Genomic DNA, 24,135 nt, shown 5'->3' on the forward strand with positions numbered 1-24,135 from the left:
AACAGGAAATAAAAGTGTTGAATTCTTCTAAAAACTTGAGGTCTAAGGTTCTAAAAACATTCTGGACTCACATGTCATTCAAACTCATAGAAACTTTGCATCATTTATTACCACCCTTAAAAAATGTCAGCTACCTATTTTATAAACACTACCCAATCTAGAGCCTGTGGATCCCCACGGGGACAACGCACCAGTTTTCCTTAAAAAAAAAAAAAACAACTTTAAAGCACTTTAAACCAATCTTGCCTCAGAATTTAAAGGAATAAAATGAGGTTACCTCATATTCAGCAACATGAAGCATTTTAACATATTTCAGTGGTTTAAACTGGATTCCATCATGTTTTAAGGAGTGTAAAAACTATTTAAACCAGTTAAACTCACGCAAAATAGAGAAGCTTTCTCGATAACTTAATAATAATAAAAAAATGTTTTAAAAGATTGATAATTAGTTAATCCTTCGACCATAAACTTGAAACGATGTGACTGGTTAATTCCAGAACAGTCCCATATAAACCGCTGGTTTCTCTTTGTCATGATGGTAGGCTAAAGCCCCACCCCCTCTGAGAGACTCACCTGTGGTGGAGGAGATGTTTACGTCGATGCTGATCTCGGTAATGCCGCCGTTCCTCAGTGACGCCACACACGTATACGTGCCAAAGTCTGTGAACTTGAGGTCAATGATGTCGAGGTTGGTGGTTCCTGGCGAGATGTCGGTGTCTGTGTGTGTGATGACCATCCGCTCGGAGCTGCGCAGTGGCCGGCCATTCTTCAGCCAGCTGAACTGTAGCTCCTCAGGGGGCGTGGCTTCCACCTGGCAGCTAATCTTCACCTCCCGGCCAATCTGTATGTTGTCGTCGTTGTGGTATGGGTCAGGTGTGATCCAGAACCGGCCTTTACGAAGGCCTGCAGGAGAGACCCAGACTTCAGGTTCAAGTTTGGATTCACAAGCATCCAGTTCTGTCCTATGGAACCCAGAACCTTCTCTCTGCTTTGTGTTGGGTAATAAAACTTGACTGATTTAAACTTTTTTCTAGTGCTCCGAGTCAAAAGATAAAGAGCAGTGAGGAGGAGCAGCAGAACCAAACCAGAATGAAGATCTTATCAGATCTTATCAGAACTTATTAGTGGGTTCTGTCATTCTGCCTGCCATCTTTATACCCGTCAGTTCATTTAACCATCAACAATCCACATGTCACACCTCCATCCATCCAGTCCCCCTCCTCACCCCCACCAGCCATTCTGTCCATCCTCTGTCACACACACCCATTAGAACAACAAATGTCCCCCTGCGTCTAACACACACACACACACACAGTCAGTCCATTAGCAGCAGGGAGACCTGGGAGGTCTGACTGCAGTCCAGAGAGTATTACCCAACATTAGAGCAAGAAATGCATTATGGGAGTTAAATAAGGAGCTTGAGTTGAACTGACAAGCTGCAGGGTCAGCACGTGCACACCAGCATACACACACACACACACAAGGTTTCAATGACCCTCGTGGTCTTCACACAACCAGTAGGGTGCAGTAAATAAGTATCACAGTATCGAAGAGGAACAGCCTTCCCACCTTCTGTGTGTTCTATGTGTGTATATACGGCTTATTAATCTATATTCTTTGTGGGGGGTTCTATAGAGGGACAGTGTTGAATCGAACCCACATCTCATTAATGGCAATGGGGGGGGGGTGTAACTGATCTTCAAACCCACATCTCATTAATGGGGGTTACTGATGTTTTTGTGTAGTTTATTGTTTTAATGGTGTTTTTTTTATTTTATTTAATCTTTATTTAACCAGGTTAGTCCCACTGACATCAAGATCTTTTTTGCAAGGGAAACCTGGACAATTATAAAGTTTCCAATTCACCAAACCTTAATGGTGTTCATCTGCACTTAATGAGGCATCTGAGTTCTGAGGAGCCCACTGGGAAACACCAAGGACACGCCCACGTACCACCTGTCCAAGCACACGCCCACGTACCACCTGTCCAAGCACACGCCCACGTACCACCTGTCCAAGCACACGCCCACTTACCACCTGTCCAAGCACACGCCCACGTACCACCTGTCCAAGCACACGCCCACGTAGTACCTGTCCAAGGACACGCCCATGTACCACCTGGTTGAGTTGGATAGATGCCGACTTTCGGGAGGTGGGGATAGACCGGGGGTCTTTCTGCTTCATTGCTCATCAGGAACCAGAGTGGCTGACAACAGGTTCCCAGACCTAATAAACGGCAGGACGGTTTGGACTATGTGGCATTTCGTCATCTCAGAATGAGCTTCTGGTTTAGATTTTTGGAGTCCAGACAATGTGGACCAGCTGAGGACGAGTGTGACAGGATGCAGCGCTCAGCATGCTGGGAATTTAATGTGATTTGTGAGGCGTGTTGCTTCACAGACGGGCAGTTAGGAGGGAGAAACCAACTGTCAGCATGGCGGGTTTGACGCTATCGTCCATTAAGATAATCTCTACACTTCGACTTCAACGAGGCAAAGCTCACAGTGTGCGAGTCAAATTTTTGAAGATGATGAGTGAATTAAGTTCTGTCGGGACCTCACTGTGTTTACACATCTGATTGGCTGAAACAGAGACGTCTGATTATCCTCTCAGAGAAAACCTGCAGAATCTGAGCGGGACGCCTTGTCCAGGATTCACAGAATCCTGAAGTTGTCTGGATAGTTCGTCACGACACTGCAGAATGCCAGCGCCCAGCAGCGCAGAGGCCAACACGATCTGATTTATAAAAACACAAATAATACGAGCGCATGCTGCTACTCTGCACGCACACACACACATATAAAAGCTGTGCTTGCTGCGGATGTGTCAGATCCGTTTGGCACGACTCGGGAGCGGGAACAACGACTGATGGCGACTTTGTACCTGCATCAAAGAAGAGCAAGGAACCACAAATCACACACACCAAAGTGCTGCAAATCCCAGAGGAATGCCAACTGCCAGCACAGCAAAAACAGAAACACGTTCATGCAGCGCTCAAATTCTGCTGCTTCTCTAACACAAAACAAAAAGGAAAGAAACACAAAGTATGTCACAGTGAAGTCACAGTGTGTGCACGAGGAACGCCAAAAAGTGTTGACAAGCTGTAAAGTATTTGCCAGCATTTGACCGTTAAAGACATCCAAGAAGAAAAAACAGCAGCAAAACCAATCGCATCGTCACAGTCTCACAATGACGTCATCAAGCCACTTGATGTGATGTCGTCACATCGCCATCTCAACATATCACACTCCACCACAATGTCATCGTACCGCTGTCAGGATGTGGCCCGACCATTGTGTTGCCATCACACCATCATCACGTCGTTGTCATGATGCTTGTTGCCCTGCCATCATCACGCCATCACTACGGCAACATCACTATGTCATTGTTATGCCATCATGGCACCGTCATTCTTATTCAGTCCATTATGAGCTGATTGTGCAGAGTGCCTCGTACCTCTGACCAGTACGGTGGTGGATTTCTTGGCAGCGTTTCCCACATTGTTGGACGCCACACAGTTGTAGACGCCACCATCATCCGCTGTGATCGCGGGGATGGTTAATGTGCCGCCTTTGATGACGCTCTTCTTTGGGAGCTCCTCCTCTCCTGTTCGAACCCAGCTCAGGGTGGGAGGGGGGTCACCGCCTGTCACCACACACACCAGTGAAACCGTATCTCTGGGGTTGACCACCAGGGGGTCATCGAGCAGGAGTTTAATGGAGGGAGGAGCTGTAAAAGGAAAGAGGAGGTGTTATAGAACATTAGGAAGCAAAAGCAGAAGACGAGGATGCACCACACAGTCTGTGAAGGTGGACAAATTTGGCAGATTTTCTTCTCTTGAAACTGGCCAACATTTTTGTGAAGGTGCTGCATGTTTCTGCCTCCAAGCATCTAAATCAAAATCTCAGCTGCACAACAAACGTGCAAATGGATTTTGTTTATACTCTTTATAGTTACATTTTTCAGAAATGCATAAAAAGTCTGGAAATTTGAACAATAATTCTGCGTCTGTACTAGGGCTTTGGACACTTTTGTCTTTCTAATGGAGCCTCAGTTCAAGTTCAGAATTTTCCACCTTTGTATGCTGTGCAGAATAAAGAAAAGTAGGAAGAAGAAGGAACCAGTTTGGTAAATCAGCACACAGCAGGCAGAAGAAGCACGAAGAAGACAAGTGAGGGAAGCCACCAAGATGGAAAGACTTTAAAAAGAAGAAGAATGAGATCAAGGCTCAAGCTCCCCACACGGTTCTTGTGTTCTGGGTGGTGACCTTTGTACCCACGCGATCATGCTGCATGGCGCTGTGTTTGACTCAGAGCTAACATCTGCAGCCGTACCGTGATGCTACAAGTTAATACCTGATCCTGATCTCCACATCTGCAGGCGATAAAAAAAAAAAAGAAAAAAAAAAAGATACTTTTAACTGCTGGATTTTATAGCAAAGTTCTTTCAGTTTTATTGTTTGTTTTTGGACAATAAATGACAATAAAGGCGATTCTCTCTTCTTCTGATTCTGATTCCAGATGAGCTCATAAATAATGTTCTGTCAGTAAGTTCAGTTTAGGAAGTTTGAACCACAAATAAAACAAGAATCAGGAGGAAATCTGGTTCTCCCTGATCAGTGTTTTAAGGCTTTTAAAAGGTCCTGATGTCTCTGTAATCTGCAGATGTCTAAACATCAGTGACAGTGTGAAGGAAGGCAGCGGCTCTGCAGCCTGACACACAAAGAAAAGCAGCTGAGCGCAGAAATAATAATGGAGATAAAAATAGCAGCAAGCTGACATCATGTAAATCCCATCAGTCCTGGGGCGGGACAACACTACACTTCAATTTTTAATTTATTCAAGCATTTCTCATCTGTTCCGACATGCGTATGTGCACATAAAGATAAATAATAAGAACTCTGGTACGATTCAATTCAACACAAACAGATCTACTGCTGTGGTCTCAATAAATCCAGTTACCTGAGATCAGAATAAAAGAATTCAGCCACAAATAAGACAGAGCTGCACTGGCACAGATACCTCAGCAGGGGGCAGATATGAGTCCATTTATGTTACAATATTTCTTTTAAAAAATCTAATCCAATTACAGTATTTTCCAGACATATAAGTCAATTTTTTGTTGTTGTTTTATGTTTTGCTAGTTTGGGTGGTCTGCAAATTATAAAAAATAAATAATTTGAAATCAAAGAAAAATGTAAATAAATAAATCACAGTTTGGAATGTTTTCAGGGCACTAACAAGGTATTTGTGTTTTTTATAGCTGGTGTGTTACTGACTAATCTTTCCATATTGTTACAAAATGATTTTTCTTCAATTCAAAAAATTATTTTTTTAAAAAATGTTATTTATAATCTAGAATATAAAGGTATTACTGATTGCAACAAACATTTACTTAAAAAAAAAATCAACTGCTCAATCCATCAGTGCATCACAATTACAAAAACATATTTAAAAAGAAAATTAAAATACAATTTTAATAATTCTGAAATTTTTAACATGTAGCAGTGTTTCCACTTGAGGTCAGAGCAACAACATGTTTGTTTGTTTGTTTGTTTATTTACCCGTCGCATTGTTGAGGTTGAAGCGAGCGCTTTTGTCGCTGATGCCGCAGACGTTCCTGACGGACGCGATGCACGTGTAGTTGGCGTAATCCTGAGGACGAAGGTTCTTCAGCTTCAGGATTTTGGTCTCGCCCTGTGATACACAAACAAACAAATGTGTACACACAAATATCACCATCATACCAGCATTAGCATTAGCATTGACTACACAAATCAAGTGGCCAAGTGGTTGGTGCATTTGGTTTCAGTGTGGAAGGTTCCTGGTTCAAATCCCACCCCTGCCACATTTCTCCAAGTAATGTGGAGTTGCGCCAGGAAGAGCATCCAGTGTAAAACCTGTGCCAATTCAACATGCAGATCCACCTCGGATTTGCTGTGGCAACCCTGAGTGAAAACAAGGGAGCAGCCAAAAGGTCTTACTTTTCATATGGTGCAAATCACTTGTGTTTAAAACTTTTTTTCACAGTGGGGGCGGGTCATATTAATTTTCTGCCATATTTATGTCAGATCTATGTGTGAAAGGGCTCATGTCAGGTTTCTATCATTTTTGTGCAAATATGGTGTCCAGGTTTTGGGTTTAGGAAAACGAGGAGATGCAGATAAATTCCTCATTAGGATGGCTGGGGGCAGAGCCTGAGGATAAACGTGTTCCAACCAACAGCAGTCAAACCTGGTGTGGATGTTTTCGTCATGCTGGCTACTGATTGGCCAAAGTCCATCTCCTTGAAATTCAATCAAATCACCAGCCAAAAAAAAAAAAAAAAGAGTGAGAGGTCACATCTGGAATCCAGGAAAAGGAGGATTAATTCCAAACACTTTCACAGATTATAGCTGTCCTGCTCTGTGTGCACATGACACCAGCAGGAAGTGAAGCAGAATCAGTTTGGATTAGTACTCGACTGGGAAACTGTTTGGGAAGACCAGAATGGAGGATCAACAAAGTCTGACTTTATCTCTGACTGAGATGGATAACTCTGAATTTAGTTTATTTATTTTTCCAAAGTGTTGATTTCTGTGATCAACTTTTTTTAATAAATATATCTCTATATGACTGAAAACACAAAAACCACAGCAATAACTTGAAATGTCAGAAATTTTCCGGCTCCACCCCTTTATATGAACCACATAAATTCACGTATTTAGTTTATCATTTAAATCCCGCCCACGTTTAAACTGGCCATTCAAATCACTTCTTGTTAATTATATTTCACTTAATACAAGAATAATAAAAACACATTTTTCCTTCTTCTTCCTCACCTGGGTAAAAAACGGTTCATAGATCTCCACGCCGGAGTCAGAACCCTGCGTCAGAACCTCGCGGCCCCTCCTCCAGCTGTAATGGACAGGCGGGTTGGAGTTCGCCACACAGCGCAGGAACACCGTCCGCTCAAAGTAGAACTGCTCCTTCGCCTCGCCAATGCTCTGATGCACCGTTATCACTGGGTCATCCAGGTCTGAGGGAGCAGCAAAAGGAGGAGAGGACAAAGGGAAGGATGAAGGGAACAGGGAGAGAGGAAGGAGGGAAGGATGAAGTAAACAGGAGAAGAAGTAGGAAAGGACAGAGGGAAGAAGTGGAGAGAATGTAGGGAACAAGTGGAGCGAAAGTAGAGAGGGATGTAGGGAACCAGGGCAGAAGAAATAGGAAAGGACAAAGGGAAGGATGTTGGAGGAAGGCAGAGAGAATAAATAAAAAAAAGCAGTAAAAGCACCACAAAATTCTATAATCAAGGAGAAGATTCACATTAACATGCTAAGTAGCTAACAATCAGCTCAATTCAAATCAATACTTTACTGTCACTCATAATAATACAATTATTAATAACAACAAGATGTCATTCAAACATCTAGTCACTGGCATAGCAGAGTAGAAAGTGTACTAGTACTGTATATGCAATGCAAATGTTCTCAGCAAACTTTCTTAAAAACTATCAAATAATTTTAAACCAGAACATATGACCACCTGGTCCAGTTTAGCATTAGCCATTGCTAACATGTTAGCATGCTAATGTTAAAACGTGCAGGTAACCTAACATGATCAATATCACGATGTGGGCTACAGCACAGGGTGCTCCCCCCCCCCCCCCCCAAAAAAAAAGAATGGAACAGTGACAGTGCACCTTCATACTGGTTTTTAAAATTAAGACATTTTTTCCTCGTTCCCTGATGATTTTGTTTAACTTCATCAAAATTTGCTTCTTTCAAGTCTCGGAGCATCATTAATGCATTTCCTGCAGCTGATTTTTTTTCTTAATGGCACTTGAGGCCAAAGATAATGTTATAATCACAGATTTATCTCTGGCACTGTAACTTCATTAAGGAGGGTGGGGGTGTGCGGGGGGGTGGGGGGGTGCAGGACCTCTTCAGCCTGGATGCGGCCCTGGATACAAAGTCAGAGAGTAATTACTGAAATAATTTCATTAGAGCCAATCATAAATTCAGAAATGACCCATGGTTTGATAAGCAGAGACTGAACATTAATCAGCACTCGAGTTTTAAACAACAAAATCTAAACTGATATTTTTCATTTTTACAGACTGTGGGGTCAGTCTTCATGGAGAGGGGGTAATTACGACCGTGCCACAAGCTTTGTAATTGGCCACTTTGTGTCAAGAAAATGCAGAGAGATGTGGTCGTAAGAGGCAAAGAGTCTGATTATGAAGCCGCGGACAGCAGACAGGCTAATTCTCACGAATCCCAGAGGACAGCCGACCACTTCAGGTCAAACAAACCTGCTGAGATCTCCTATAATGCACTGCTGGTCAGGGCGTGGCACTGAACCAACGAACCTGAAGGATGCCCTTATCTCCGGTCAAGGCTTCAGGGAGCAGAGTGCTTTCATTTTATTTTTGCACGAAGTGTCTGTTTGCTTTTGTGAAACATAAAGATGGAACTCTTAAAAAAAAAAAGCTGGATGTCTTCCATTATTATATAACGTGTCAGCTACACAGGAAGTGATATTTTAATCTGATCCGTCCTTTCACTGATTAAAGCTTCGTGTCTGACGTTTAATGAGTCTGTGGATTTGTTTATCAGTCTGTGCCAGAACAGAGACACAAACATGATCGCACAGGCACACAAAACCTTCATCATCGCACTGGTGATCGATGGAAAGATCTTGTGGATATTAATTTGAAAGGTCTGAAACATGTTGAAGCACAGAATTCCCACTCATGGAAATCTACGGAATTAGGCCATTTCCATCCATCCATCCATCCATCTTTTACCGCTTAGTCCAATTAAGGGTCGCGGGGGGCTGGAGCCTATCCCAGCAGTCATAGAGCGCGAGGTGGGGTACACCCACGACAGGACGCTAGTCTGTCGCAGGGCCACAAATAGACAAACAAACACAGACACACCCACACACACACCTACAGACAATTTTAAAGATTCCAATCCACCTAACCCGCATGACTTTGGATGTGGGAGGAAACCGGAGCACCCGGAGGAAACCCACGCAAACACGGGGAGAACATGCAAACTCCACACAGAAAGGCCACGGGAATTGAACCCACAACCTTCTCGCTGTGAGGCAACAGTGCTAACCACTAAGCCACCATGCTGTCTGCCATTTCCTAAAAGTGTAAAAAAAATCCAGTAGGAAAAAGGCTGAACTATACACTTTACAAAAATGCCCACAGCATGTTTCTTGACCCGCGTTAGTGGAATTCAAATATTTCCTACTATGCTTATTATTTTAACAAACTCCTCCCCCTGGTGCCTAAAATATCATGCTGACATCACGTCTCCAGGAGCTCAGAGGACCTGCCACACTTCATCCCATTCATGGCTGATATCTAACTTTCCAGGTCAAAGTCAGTGTTTTTTTAAGACAACAATACATGGGGTACCTCAGGGGTCTAGCCTAGCTCCACTGTCATTGTGTCTTTATGTGTGTCCCTGTTTCTGTGGGTAAAGTCCAACATATTGTAATACTGGAGGGTTTTTCTGGGGAGGTGATGGTCTAGTGGTTAAGGTACTGGGCTTGAGACCAGAATATCCTCAGTTCAAATCCCTAATGGCTCTTGGGCAAGGTCCTTAATCCCCTATTGCTCCCGGTGTGTAGTGAGCGCCATGTATGGAAGCACCCTGACATCGGGATGAATGTGAGGCATAATTGTAAAGCGCTTTGAGCGTCTGATGCAGATGGAAAAGCGCTATATGAATGCAGTCCATTTACCATTTATTTTATGGTTCCTAAATTTCTATTTTTAAACTCAGACATGACTCAGGTGATTGTTCTTGGTCTGACCAGACAGCCGTATCTTTGCGATCAGTTAATTCTGTCACTTTGTGCCTGTGTGATTCATCATAGTGAAGGAGTTAAGAATTATAGATTGGTTTTTGATCCATCACCGTCTTCTGCTCTCACTCTAAACTGCCTGTTTTCATTTCCAAAGCATCACAGTCATCAGATCAATTCTGCCTCTGGTGGCCAAACATGACTGAAGATTTTTTTTTTTTTTGTCTTGGAGAACTGACTGCTGTAGAAATGGTCCTGGTTACCACAAATGAGTAGAAGTCTCAGCTGATAGAGAATCCAGCAGGTAGGGTTGTGACAGTAAGTGTGAGATTTGATGACATTACACTGGAGTTGGCTTCCTGTTCAAATGAAAGCAGATTTTAATGTTCCACTGTTGACTTATAGAATTTGGAACAGCTGCGTGTCGTTTTATCTTCTGGACCTTACGTGCCGCCTTGTGCTCTGCGGTCTCAGGATGCAGGCTGCCTCTGTGTTCTTAAGGAGTTTCTTGCATCAACTTTATGGAATCATTTAATCGATGGATACCAGCATACAGCGGCCCAGTGGATTAGTGGTTAGCACTGTTGCCTCACAGAGAGAAGGTTCCAGGTTCTCTTCCCATGTAGTCCTTTCTGTGTGGACTTTGCTTGTTCTCCCCGTGCTTGTGTGGATTCACTCTGGGTACTCCTGCTTCCTCCCATGTCCAAAGATATGCAGGTCAGGTGAGCTGGTGACTCTAAACTGACTGTAGATGTATGTGTGACTGCTGGGATAGGCTCCAGCGTCCCCCCTCCATCCGACCCTTAATTGGAATAAGCGGGTATTTTAAATAAATGAATAAATGAATGAATGAATGAACCCCTGAACTCACAGTAGACATCGACCCGTATGGACCGGATGGCGGGCGATCCCAGTCCATTCTCAGCTTTGCAATAGTAACGCCCCCCCTGGTGGCGAGTGATGGCAGTGATCCTCAGAGTTTCATTGAGCACAGAGGTGTCACCCTGACGGTCTGATGCTCCGCCTGCTGTCTTTGTCCACCGGATCTGCAAAAGAGGAAGTAATGCTGTTACTGGCAAACAGCACCGACTTTACCTCCAGAAGAGAAAAAAAAAAGTTTGTCAACACTAAGAATAGATATTATTAAATGTCATTAAAAACAGAAAAAGAAAACGGAAAAAAATTAAAACAAAAACCCACTGATCATCAAACACCTTCCAAATCATAAGAACAGTTTTTAAAACACAGAGAAGCAAGTTCAGAGGTTCAGGTCTGACTGAAACCTGCTTCGATCTGACGGTGGCGCCATGGATCAGCGGAGTGAGGACCAGAACACCTGGAAGTGGGGGTGAGCGACATGTGGGACAGCGAGCATGACGACGGAGCAGCTGCAAAAGCAAAATTCTCCAAAAGACACTGGCGGACCAAGGACAAAAATGAGAAAATGAAGAGAGAGAAGAGTCGGGAGTACGGCACACATTAATGTCCAAAGTTATGGACTGGAACTGGCCTGTAGGGAGCGAACGGTCATGGTTTTGTTTCTGTGTCAATATCTTCAGAGGTTTTTCAGTTATCATGATGAACAGATGTTTTGCTCCTATTTGACATATTACAGGAGAACGTTGGAGGAAATGTGTTGTTGGAAACTTTAGGTTTTTTTTCATGGAACACCTCAGATTAATTCGAATGTGTGGTCAAAATACGCAAATTTTGCAATTTTTCAAAGTTGAGGTCAAAGTGCAAATACAGATCCAACCAAGCACAGTTCATAATGTAGATTTTTACCACATTAGCATGTTTCAATAATTATATTATTACAATACTGCCCTCTGGTGGTCTGTTGGTCATTAACACATCTTTCACTGTTTAATTTCAATTTCAATTTATTTTCATTTATATAGCGCCAAATCACAACAGAGTTGCCTCAAAGCGCTTCACACAGGTAAGGTCTAACCTTACCAACCCCCAGCGCAACAGTGGTAAGGAAAACTCCCTCTGAGGAAGAAACCTCAAGCAGACCAGACTCAAAGGGGTGCTCTGCTTGGGCCATGTCACAAACATAAATTACAGAACAATTCACAAAACAATTCACGGACGAATATACAAGTTTAATTTATTTGGGCTCCATCACAGATTATTTCAAAGCTCACGCACCAGTAAAAAACTAAATAAATCTGTCTTTGTCATTTTATTTCATAATCGAGGGGATTAAGAGATGGGGAGCAGAAAGGAAAAGAGGAGTGACAGATGGTAGAGAGAAAGAGAGAGAGAGAAAGAGGGATGATGGAGGACAGTAATGGACAGATGGAGCAGGTGGGTGTGTCACGTGGAAAACTGGCCAACAGATGCTGAATGAGGGCAAATCATTCCAAGATGCAACACACAGACTGAAGTCAGTCCGCAGCCGGGTCCCACAGTCTGGGACCCATTTCTATCTTAAATAAACACAGCTGCAGTGTCCTGGAGCCAGGAACTCAACTCCAACTGCTCAGCAACACACAAAAACCCCCCCACAAACAACATGCTAAAAAACTAACTAACTAACATCCACAATTGACTGTTATTTTAGACATTTTAAACTATACTTTTTGGATCTTTAATACAAATAAACTTTACAAATCTTTCTCTAAACACTAAATTCTACAACATTTTACTGATACGGTCTTAATTTGTGGCATAGTTCCAATTACACTAACGAGCCGAGCTAGCTGGCTTGCCAAGCCATTGGGCTAGTTTGCCGGTTAGCTCAGTTGCTAGCAGCATAAGAAGTTAGCAATAATCATGTATGTCTGGATATTGATTGCTGGACAACTGAGTGGCTAAAGTTTAGCCAATCCATCACTTATAGAGAAATAACTCCGCCCCCTCTCCATGTATAGCTACGGCACACGGGTGAAAAAAAACAAGTACATGCACTGTACTGTTTTTGTTGTGGGCTGGGGTGTTGGCTGGCTTGGTTTTTGTTTTCTGTTTCTCCCACCAGGTGGTATGCATTCAGGACCTGAGTGGCTGAGCATTATGGACCTCACCCTGAACACCTGAGGCTTGGTTTTCACGTGCAGTCATCAGGACTCACAGCTGTGGTGTATTTTGTCTTAATCAGAGATTGCTGCATTTAAACCTTGAATGCACAGTGTGTGATTGCCAGAGACTCGACCTTGTGAGCAGACGTGTGAGATCGACGTCAGGAGAACAATCTCACCATCACGGACGCAGAGACCGCTCCAGGTTTGACGCCACAGTCTGTGAAGGAGGATTGGGTGAGGTCTCACGCTCTTCAGCACACTTCCTGAGGTAATTTGGTTTGGTGACTTTTATGAAGTAATGACAGTGATTTGGTGTCCCTCACACCTTGTGTTATTGAGCTGTCACGTTATGCTAATTGTTTAAATCAGCTTCTGCTGCAGTGGAGATTTGAACTGAGTTGTTCCGTGCCTGCAGGGTAAGAAGCTGATGTATAGATTTAAGCCAGGAAGTGTTTGCTGATTGCGTGCACCTTTGAGCTGTGTCTCTCTGTGTGGAGTTGGACTCACCTCATGTTTTCTTTCTTCACAGACTCGGTTTGTCGCGGCCAACCTGGGGGTGTCGACGGGGTCCCTGGGTCCGAACTGCTGTGCTCCGACCGTTTGCGCTGTTGAGAGCGCGCCGTGTTTCCACCTCACCAGAGCACCGCACCCACTGTTATGTTTATTAAATTCTGTTACCTTTTGAACCGTGCTCTGCTTATTTCATGCTGGGTCCTTTCAAACGCTGGGTCGGTGCTCCGACCGCGTCCGACACATAACAGTTTTCTGAAAGATGTTTTTTAAAGTCCTAATCATATGTGCCATGATTGTCTTGGTGGCTTCCCTCACTGCACTCTTTCATGCACACTGACGGTTTGAGGACAGATTTACTGTATAGTGTCTCTTATTCTCTGCAGAGGGGGCGTGGTTTGTGCTCACTAAGGTTCAGGAGGACGACTTACCGAGCGTTTGCGTATTTCTGCCCTTGTTGAGGTGGAAACCGAGAAACACAACAACCAGCGGGAGGGAGAGGACAAGAGGATTTTGTGGTTTCTAGTTCTTAATCTTCTTTAACTGGACTTCAAGTGCAAAACTCATGGAAAAAAAAATATAAAAGTAAGGCTGCTCCCTTGTTTTCACTGAGTAGCCACAGCAAATCCAAGGTGGATCTGCATGTTGAATTGGCACGGGTTTTACGTCAGATGCCCTTCCTGACGTAACTCCACATTACATGGAGAAATGTGGTAGGGGTGGGGTTTGAACCGGGAACCTTCTGCACTGAAACCAAGCACACTAACCACTTGTCCACCACTCCTGGTATGAGATTAAACAATAATAAACAAAATAAAGAAAAGCAGTTAGTCGAATTCTCTTCAGAAACGGAACACAGCAAAGATCTACTTACAGATTGAGACTGACAGGAGGGTAGGACAAAGAGAGAGGGATGAGACACGATGAGTGGGGGGGAATGAAGGGATAGAGAGAATAAGGAAATAACAGTGGAGAAATAAGGAGGGGAAAGAGGGAGTCAGAAGGATAGAGGAAGAAAATTTAACCTTCACCACCTCCTTTTTTTTTTTTTTAATCTTTTTTCCCTTCTTTTTGTCCTAAAAACACACACAGGTCCTCCATAACACAGCTGGACCAGAGTCCAGAACTGGTGGTCAAAGAGAGAAAAGTCTCTTCACATGTTTGGAGAAATGAATTTAATTTTCAAAGCCATCCAGTCCTTCAGTCACTCATTCGAGTCCAAGTCTGACAACCACACAGTCAGACAGGAAGCACCTGGACCCTAAAGACTCGGACCTTTGTTCTACTGGGTGTGTCAGCATCACCAAACACCTCTGACCTTTGACCTCATGACTCCATAAGATCTTCCCAGGTGTCTCTGGATCTTTAAGGGCTGAGAACCCAGAGTCACGAACGCCACTGCTGAGATTAGTGAATGTCTCTACAAGTTCAACACGTTCACCACAGACAGACAGAGTTCTGATGGACGAGTCCAGGAAGCCACTGAAAGCCTGGATCTTAGTCTGGATCCAGGACAATCGCAAAACCAGACACTCTGATCCCACACTCCGTTTTTCAATTGGTGCAATCAGGGTATCCACTGATTCTACAAAGATCACAGCATCGCCTGCAGAATCAAGGTCAGTAAACATTTCCTGGCCAACGAAAACACCCAAGTCACTGGTTCTTTCTACAACCCGACCCAACACCCAGTCCATGAAAGTAGTGAACAGTGTAGGAGCCTGAACACATCCCTGAGGAACGCCGGATTTCACTGGGAAATCATCATCAACGACTTAGTTCCTCTAATCTTCTTCTCCTCTTCCTCTCCCCCTCAGCTCCTCTTCCTCTCCTCCTCAACTCCTCTCTCCTCTTTCTCTCCCCCTCAGCTCCTGTTCCTTTTCTCCTCAGTTCCCCTTCCTCTCCTCCTCAACCCCTCTCTCCCTCTCTCCTCATCCTCTCCTCCTCAGCTCCTCTTCCTCTTCTCCTCTCTACTCCCCCCCTCTCCTCTTCCTCTCGTCCTCAACTCCTCTCTTCTCTCCCCTTCAGCTCTTCTTCCTCTCCCCCTCAGTTCCCCTCCCTCTCCTCCTCACCCCTCTCTCCCTCTCTCCTCTTCCTCTCCCCCTCAGCTCCTGTTCCTTTTCTCCTCAGTTCCCCTTCCTCTCCTCCTCAACCCCTCTCTCCTCATCCTCTCCCCCTCAGCTCCTCTTCCTCTTCTCCTCCTCCTCTCGTCCTCAACTCCTCTCTTCTCTCCTCCTCTCTCCTCTTCCCTTCAGCTCCTCTCTCCTGTTCATCTCCCCACAGCTCCTCTCTCCTCTTCCTCTTCTCCTCTCTCCTCTTCCCATCTCTCCTCTTTCTCTCCTCCTCAGCTCATTTCTCCTTGCTGGGTTTGCAGTCGAGGAGTAGCTGCTTCAGTGGCTTTCCTCCTCCTGCAGCGTTTCTTCTTTTTTGGGATTACCCTCATTTGTGACACATAAAAGATGTGGGCGGAGCCCCAGCTCAGCAGGGGAGCTCAGGCACTCGCTGCACACCGCCGGGGATGATGGAGTGTATTTATAAATGTGTGCTGTGCAGAGTTAACGGGATGGGACAGAGCGTTGGCATGCAAACCCTGTACTGGTTTCCTGCATATATACAGTCTATGACGAGCTCCGACATGGTGGTTCCGCACCCATGACAAAGTTAAGGTTTTGTCTCCAATACTGGCGGTCATGATAAATACCGTAAGTGTCCTCTGGACAGACGGGATCCCTCACTGCCCGCCTTTATTTTTATAATAATGATTTTGTTGAACAGATTCTTACTCACAATGGTGAAGTTTGTGCTGTGAGACGCCGTCATCATGAGACATCGACAGCAGGAGTGTTTGGAACATCAACCTCTTGTTTAAACCTCGTCCAGTTTTGTACAGACTTGGGTATGATAGACCTTTTAAACAGACCATCTGGTGACTCATTTCTACATTTTAAAAATCCAAAGAGACATTTACGTCATCTTAAAGTCTCTGGGACATCCGTAGAATTTGTGGGATCCCCAAGAAGTTAATGGACATCACAGTCATAGTCGAGGGGTCGAGTCATAGTTCTCGACCTTTGAGAGCCAGAGACAACTGGGAAGAGTCGTGAGGTCTAAGGTCGTGGGTGTTTGGTGATGCTGATATTGTCCAGGTCTTTAGGGTCTGGTGCTCCTGTGTAGTTGTGAGACTTGAACTCTAAGCAATGACCTAAGGCGATGACTGGATGTCTTTAGTTGTCTTTGCAGGGATTATCTGATTGGTTCTGCAGATGCCAGATAAAGAAAGTTCTGATGCCTGTCCCTCTGTCTTTCCTCCAGATTCTCGAGCTCAAACGGTTTCAGGTCTCTTGGCTTTACCTTGTTTTCAGATGAAGAACTACAGCGAGAACTGGAACGTTGTCACTGCTGCAGCCGCAGGAACATTTTAAATAAAAGTTTGAATGGTTGTCTGAAGAGGAAAATCATTCCCAGATGCCTAGAAGCACTTTTTTCATTTCTCAGGCGAACTGAAACAGATTATGGATTCTGGCCACTTTCACTCAGTGTGAAATATTAAAATCACTTTACTGACACAGAGTCACTTCTTTTTACACAATGACGTCTCTGCTCAGTCTGCGTCCTCCATAACTAGTCACAAATCATCCTCTCACTTCCAGATTCACCCACAAACACACAACAACTGTTATTTTCATTTGTCAGGAAAAGTCTCTTTGCCGATTTCACCATTTCATCAACTCTTGACGCCGATGAGATGATCTTTACCAAACTCTAGACTGCACCTTAGCCTCGTTTATGTTTCTCATAGTCAGCATCTCAATTAATCTTCAAACTAAGACAAATAAACTTTACAGTGATCAGTTAACAACATAAATACAAGTAAACAGCAGGGTTAGTAGATTGAATGACTGAATGAATGAATTTATTTGACACACAGACTCAACAATAACAAAAATGATCAGATTAATAATGAGTATGGATCAATGTCACTGGTGTAATGACCAAGTATACAAAAAATTACTAGTAACACCATGGTGCCATAACAGTATAGTCAAAAGTTATTAGTATGATAACAGTAAGAAACTGTGACTAGTATAATCAACAATATCAACTAATATTACTAACCTACAAACCAATATAAAGAAATGTTGCTACTGTAATAAAAGATATAACCCTATGTTATTAGTACAATTACCAGCATAAACCAGTGTTACTAGTGTAATAACTGGTATAAACCAGTGTTACTAGTACAGTAATAATCTGTGATGCGAGTACAATAACCAGTACAAACTGATATACCAGTATAATACCCATATAAACCAATGTTTCCAGCATAATAACCAATATAAAAGAAATGTTACTAGTACCATAAGCATTATAAACTGATATACAATTATAATAAGCAGTATAAACCACTGTTAGTAATACTATAATATAAATGGGTGTTACCTGCGGTCGGGGGTGTCCGGTCACCAGGCACTGCAACTCCAGCGTCTCACCCTCTGTGATGGTATAAACTCGCTCGATAAAACGTTCCTCCTCAATGTTACAAGCCTGAGTGGAGTGCACAATGCGCACTGTAGGTGGCGCTGTGGGCAACAATAGGAGCTCAGTTAGCAACCATGGTCTGGTGAATTTGCAGTACGCAAACACTTTTTAGGTAGGTCGGCTCTTTGGACAAATTACAGGAAGGAGACAGGTTATTGCCGCCCATTACATAGTAGAAGAAGAAGAAAAACTGTCAATAACTTAATAATTCATTGGATTAAAACTGACTATATGCTGTAGTCTGTCTTTTCCTCCCTGTCAAAGATTAAACACCCTCCGTTTCGTGTGTTGCTGCAGAGGACAGCAGTTGACAATATTTCTCTTTTGAATCATTTGCCGCTGGCTCCAAAAAAAGAAAACATCTAATGTGCTGACCAGTGACCCATTATAAGCCACAAAAAAAACCCCTAACTAACCAGACAAAATTTCTACAAATGGAATGTTCATCCATTACAATTCTCTCTCGTGCACCCCCTAGTGGCCATCAGTACACCCCAGTGTAGCAAAACGTGCCTCACACAAGCCCAGATTATTACAAATATCTGTAAAAAACACTCACCAAGGAGCCATTCAGTCATGCTAATGTTAGCTGTTAGCATTGTGCTGTGTGATGGAAGTGACTTTTAACAAGAACGTGTGTGATTAAATCCATCATGATCACTGCTTCACGGCGTCACCTTAGTCACATCAGCTACAGTCGAAAATAAACACCCAGAATAAATCGAAACAAATAAACTTCTTCTTTGCGTTATCTGTGGATTGCAAGCCAGTTTAGAGGTGCATTTCTGCCACCTACTGTACTGGAGTGTATGGGATTACAGCATTAACCCATTCTAAGTCAATACAATACAAACGTGGAACAATAACAAACTCACTGTGCAATCACTAGTGCCATAAAACCTGAAAATCACATATCGTCTTCACAATAATGAATTATTACATTTCCTCAGAAAGTTTTAATTTTCAACAATTCTGTGTTAATACTGCACACCACAGTGAGTTAATCCAAAACTAAAGATAGGAAAACGTCTTTTTGTGAGTATAAATTGAATCAATTTGGCTAAAACAACAGTCTGGTCCAAAACCCAAAATAAGCATACTCGTATAGTTTTCAGAAAATACTAATCTATTATTTTATACAATAATATATTCAAAAATTAATTCAACCTTTAGCATAAACTTCATTTTCTGTCATGTTGAGTAAATTGACCTGGAATTTAAGGTCAGAAAGCAGCAGCTGAGCTACTGTTGAGCTAATTAAAGCTCAGAAACTGTGAATGAGATGCAGGAGGAAAAGGTCAGAGAGAATTTAAATTTTAATTGGTGCGAGCTGAAGCAGACTGGACCACTAACTCAGTTCTGCTTCCGCGTGAAGGCCGAGGAGTGCCGGCGGCACAACAGTCTGTTTCTGTTGTGCTTCTCCCGTTTCCAAACAAGCTGCCTGGAGGCTTGGGAGGTTTGCAACACTTCACTTTACAGTCTGAATATATTTTATATGTGTGAGCTCACAGCAGTTTGAGTCACAGGTGAAATCCGCTCACAACGCAAAGACGGTCCGATCATCAACCCGGAAGCAGACGCGCCTACAGAGTAAAACCAACCAGTAAAAATACTATCTGTAGTACAGTAAACTACTGCATTAATATCAGGAAAAAGTAAAAATCAGAAGAGAAACAGAAAAGAGGAAGGAAAAAACACGAAGGAGATGACAAGAGGAGGAACAAAAGAGAAGGAAATAAGGAAGGAAGGAGAAAGAGAATGACAGGAGGAAACATGATAGGAAAGGAAATTAATGAGAAGGATATTGAGGAGGAAGCAAGAGGAAAGAGACAACAATGAAAGGAATGGTGATGAAAGAGGAAACAAGGGGGAAGGACACAAAAGAAGAAACATGTTGAGGAAAGGAAAGTGACTGAAGGAGGAGAGGCAGAAAGGAGGAAAACAGAAAACAAGTAGGAGACAATGAAAGGAGAAGAAACTAAAGAAGAAGGATTTGAGGAGGAACTGAGGAGAGAATGGTCGGATAAAAAGAGGAGGAAACAGGTACGGGGAATGATGAGGATGAAGAGAGGAAACAGGGAGAGTTAAGAGGAGGGTGAGGGAAGAAACGTAGAGGAAAAAACAGATCACTAAAGAGGAGACAAGGAGAAAAGAGAAGGAAATAAAGAGAGCATTCCTGCTCTCTTTATTTCCTTCTCTTTCCTTCTCTCACAGGACAGGAGGAAACAAGGAAAGAATAAATGATAAAAGCCAGAGAGCAGGATAAAAAGTGAAAGAGCAGTAGGAGAGGAAGAGAAGAAAAGGAGAGGAAAATATGTAAATTAAAGAAAGGGTGAAAAGTTAGAGAGACCAAGAAAAGAAACTCAGAAAGTGAGGGAGGAGAAGAGGTAGGAGACAGAAAAGGGAGGCGTAACAAAATGAGAAACGGAGGAGGAGGGAGAGGTGAGGAAGAGGAGGTGATGAACAGAGGAAGGTTTAAAAAGAGGAGAGCAGGAGGAGGTGTTGTGGGTGATTTGAATGTCCTACTTTTACCCTCTTTTCTATTTTTAGTTTTTTTTTTTTCTCTCGCTGTACTTCGATGACTCTGCTAACGTTTACTGCTGATGTCATCAAACCCCAAAACACAGTCGCACAGGTTCCGTCCCAGCATGCACTTCAATCAGGCAGCGTGAAGACTAGCGTGTGGCCAAACAGCCGGCAGAGTTCAAGCAGAACTGGAACAGAACCACAGCCGACCTGAACATGGAACACAATTCTATTTTTGCAGCTCCAATCTGCACGCCAATGTCTGCGCCAGCTTATCCGGAGCATCACAAAAAAGTTTTCATATCTGGTGCTTAAAGAGAAACTCAGCTATCACAGCTCCAAAAAATAAAAATAAAAAAAATAAAGAAAAAGAAAAGAAAAATACAATAAAATCATTTTCTGCTCAAAGTGCAACAACAATCACACACTGAATGTCCCGGTCATGTGACCAGGACAGGTTCTGCGGGTCATGTGACCACCCAGAGATTAGAGCAATGCTGTAATCATGTCACGTGACCTCCAAAGACTACAGGACCTGTTGTGTGGGCCGCTGAAGAGGAGGTACTGCTGGCCCACCACCACCAGATGGCGCCCTGCTTGGAGTGCGGGCTTCAAGCACAAGAGGGCGCCAGAGCCACTGGGAGTGACAGCTGTCACTCATCCTCAACACCAGCTGTCACTCATTCATCTCATCACCATCACCATAAAGGCCGGACGGCAACTCCACCTCCTCGCCGAGAAATCTTCTACGACTAGAGCAGTACCAGGGCCGACAACGGAGGACAGAGACCACCTGGGGACTCAGGGCTTGGCGGCTTCGGTGTTCTTCAGGCCGTTGGTGGTAGAAGCGGTGTGGGCCCCGGCTCTTCGTTCATCCGAGGTCCCCTATCTTCAAGCCTGCCCGCAGTCCTCCTGTGTATGATTGGCATCATTATTCTTGTTTATTTTCCGTTGTGTTCTTTCGCAACATTAAATTGTTACTCCTTTTCTTATCCATTGTCCGTTCATTTGCGCCCCCTGTTGTGGGTCCGTGTTACGACACCTTCCCAACAGGACCAACAATGATGTCATAAAGTAACAACCTGTCGATTAGAACCTGTAGATGTTCACAAGCTACTTTGTGCTCATTCGACATCTTGTAATTACGTATTGTATTAGATTTTTTTTTTTTTTTTTTTTTTAACCAAAATTGGAGCAACTTTAACTTTTGACCCCTGAACAAACTGAAACAGCTTTGTCACCACTTTTGGTGTTGATCAGACAAATAATGTGGTATATGTTTCAATATTATTAAATAAATGTTGACCCCTGCCTAATTCTTCACTGAGCTCTACCTGGCTACAAATACCACCCTGGATGACCACCATACCTTATGTGTAGGTAATGATACACTGGATGTCCACACGCACAGTTTGAAGAAGCAGAAAACTTTCTGGAATTCCGTGGTAACCAGCCTTCTTCATGTTGTTCAGCATTTAATTTGTACTAGCTTCTGATCCACCTGCACCATCGATCCTGTTCTGGCTCAGATATCATCCATTACCCCACTAACACCAGGCATTAGTCTAATCCCTCTGCTCTCTGTTGCAGCACAAACTGTCCTCATTCCAAATACTGCGGAACGGAGGCAGGAGCCGGCGGAGCAGGTAATCCTCACAGAACACACCAAACAGAAAAACCATTAACAGCTCCTGAATTCAGGAATTAACCCACACCGCAGTCATTACAAATATCTAAACCAGGAATTAGACCACACCACAGTCACTACAAATATAAAAACTCAGGAATTAGATCATACCACAGTCATTACATTTAACACTAAACCAGGAATTACACGACACCGCAGTCTTTACAAGTATTTAAAAAACAATTAAGCAAACAAAAAACAGGAGTTATATCACATCACAGAGTCATCACCAAACCAGGCTATTAGATTACCCCACAGTTATTACAAATATCAGCAAACCAAGAATTAGACCAACCAGGTGGTGGGTGACAAACCCCACGACTGAAGCCGCACCTGGAGCAACACTCCTCCGAGAACGAGGTCATTAAAACCTGACTTCAAAACGGTAGTCGTGTGATCTCACACACATCCATCCACTCACTCACTCATCTATAACCTCTTACTCCAATTAAGGGTCACGGGACACACATCCATCATGGTTTAATGTGTAGAAAATATTTAAAGGGCTTTAAAGGGCTATAAAGGGCTTTAAAACTATATCTTCAAATGAACAAAATCCGAAAATATTCAGTCTTCTGACAGCCCGTCAGTCAAACTCTACACCTGAAACACTTTAAACTGAAGTCATTTGATGTGATTTGATTTTTTATTTTTATTTCTGAACTCAGAGAAGTCTCAGCTGATTGTTACTGAACCCGTTTCACGCCATCACGATTCAAAAATCATGCTTTGACCTTTGACCTTTCCATTTTCACCTTCACACTAGAGAAATGCCGTGATAAGACTGATCAAAGTAAACACTAAATGGAAGCTTCGCTGCTTTAGACTCTTTCACGTGCTTTGATGACAGATTCTTGAACTCACCACAAATCCTGTCGTTGAGTCAGTCATATGTGCTGACAAACGCCAGGTCATACACCGAATGACAGCCAGTGATTTGGTTGGTTTAATTCATGTTACTCCCAAAACACAATCATGGTTATGATTACCATGATATTCATTTATTGCGGTATTATTTATTTATTGTTTGAAATATTGCTTCTCTTGGAATTTGAATTGCCCTTTGGGGACAAATAAAGTTTTTGAATTTGAATGATGAACTGAGGGACAGCACTCGTTCTCTCTCATTCTCACAGATACGTATCCAGGAAGGCTGCAGATCTCAGAGTGTCAGCCATGAGCCGTGGTGCTCTATCACTGCGCCGTGGTTTTGTTGTAAATATGGCAGAGTATTCAAGACAATCAAAAGTTCTGTTTATGTCATGAACTTTGACCATCCATTGTTAATTCCCTGCATTCCCATGGAATTCAGAACGTTGTCATAAATGCCGTGACATCACAGGATATTTTTCTGGAAGCACCAAGGCCGCCGTGCTAAAGTTAAACTAAGGTAGTGATATGGTTGTTTTTGCACAGGTCACACGGTATGAGTATGGAGAGTTATGTCATGAAACTGCACGCTTTATCACATTTACATGCAATGACAATCTTCACGCGGTGGTTTGTCAGCGAGAATGAGGCATTACATCACATTACAGCACTTGTGTTATGCACTACAGGGCCCTCAAAAGCATTTTTTCCACTCTGTCCCGAATGTACTTTTATAAAGTTAAACTGGATTGTCTGTAATTTAGCCAAATTAAAACCATTTCGGACTATCTTAATCTTATGATTAGTGACATAAAAACAGATCAAAAGCGGAAAATAGAAACAATTTCAAAGCTGTTCAAAACATTTTATTCTCAGTTAAAGATTTTAATAAGAGACACGTGTGTCAGGACGTCATTTTCTATAACGACCTTTGTGAAAATCAAGTTGAGTCCTGATGGAACAAACACGTCATCTGCCATCAGATGAGACAGTTGGACCGCGAGGTGCTGATTAGCTTGTGAAGCACATGAACAAATCCCAGTTTAAGGTGACTGGGACTATTTTTGGAAAACTCCTTCAGGTTTGCGTGTCTCACCTGCACGGTGTTTAACACGAGGACAAACAAAGCAAATGAAGCTAAACTCCTCTTCAAAGCTTTAACGAGGCGACACGA

The 24,135-nt window shown here is 43.1% G+C and overlaps 1 protein-coding gene across 1 annotated transcript in view; it reads right to left on the minus strand.

The window, feature by feature from the left end:
- Window positions 1-18,456, minus strand: part of mdga2a (MAM domain containing glycosylphosphatidylinositol anchor 2a) — a 59,160-nt gene extending 40,704 nt beyond the window's left edge. Inside the window, exons 1-7 of the mRNA XM_034195119.1 lie at window positions 18,438-18,456; window positions 17,780-17,982; window positions 10,675-10,849; window positions 6,821-7,017; window positions 5,564-5,696; window positions 3,457-3,729; window positions 574-903 (exon numbers count right to left, since the gene is read on the minus strand). Coding sequence (XP_034051010.1) covers window positions 574-903; window positions 3,457-3,729; window positions 5,564-5,696; window positions 6,821-7,017; window positions 10,675-10,849; window positions 17,780-17,982; window positions 18,438-18,456 — 1,330 coding nt within the window. The remainder of the gene's footprint in view (window positions 1-573; window positions 904-3,456; window positions 3,730-5,563; window positions 5,697-6,820; window positions 7,018-10,674; window positions 10,850-17,779; window positions 17,983-18,437) is intronic.
- Between the last annotated feature and the right edge of the window lie 5,679 nt (window positions 18,457-24,135).

Source organism: Thalassophryne amazonica, chromosome 19, assembly GCF_902500255.1.
Source record: "Thalassophryne amazonica chromosome 19, fThaAma1.1, whole genome shotgun sequence".
Taxonomy (NCBI): Eukaryota; Metazoa; Chordata; class Actinopteri; order Batrachoidiformes; family Batrachoididae; genus Thalassophryne; species Thalassophryne amazonica.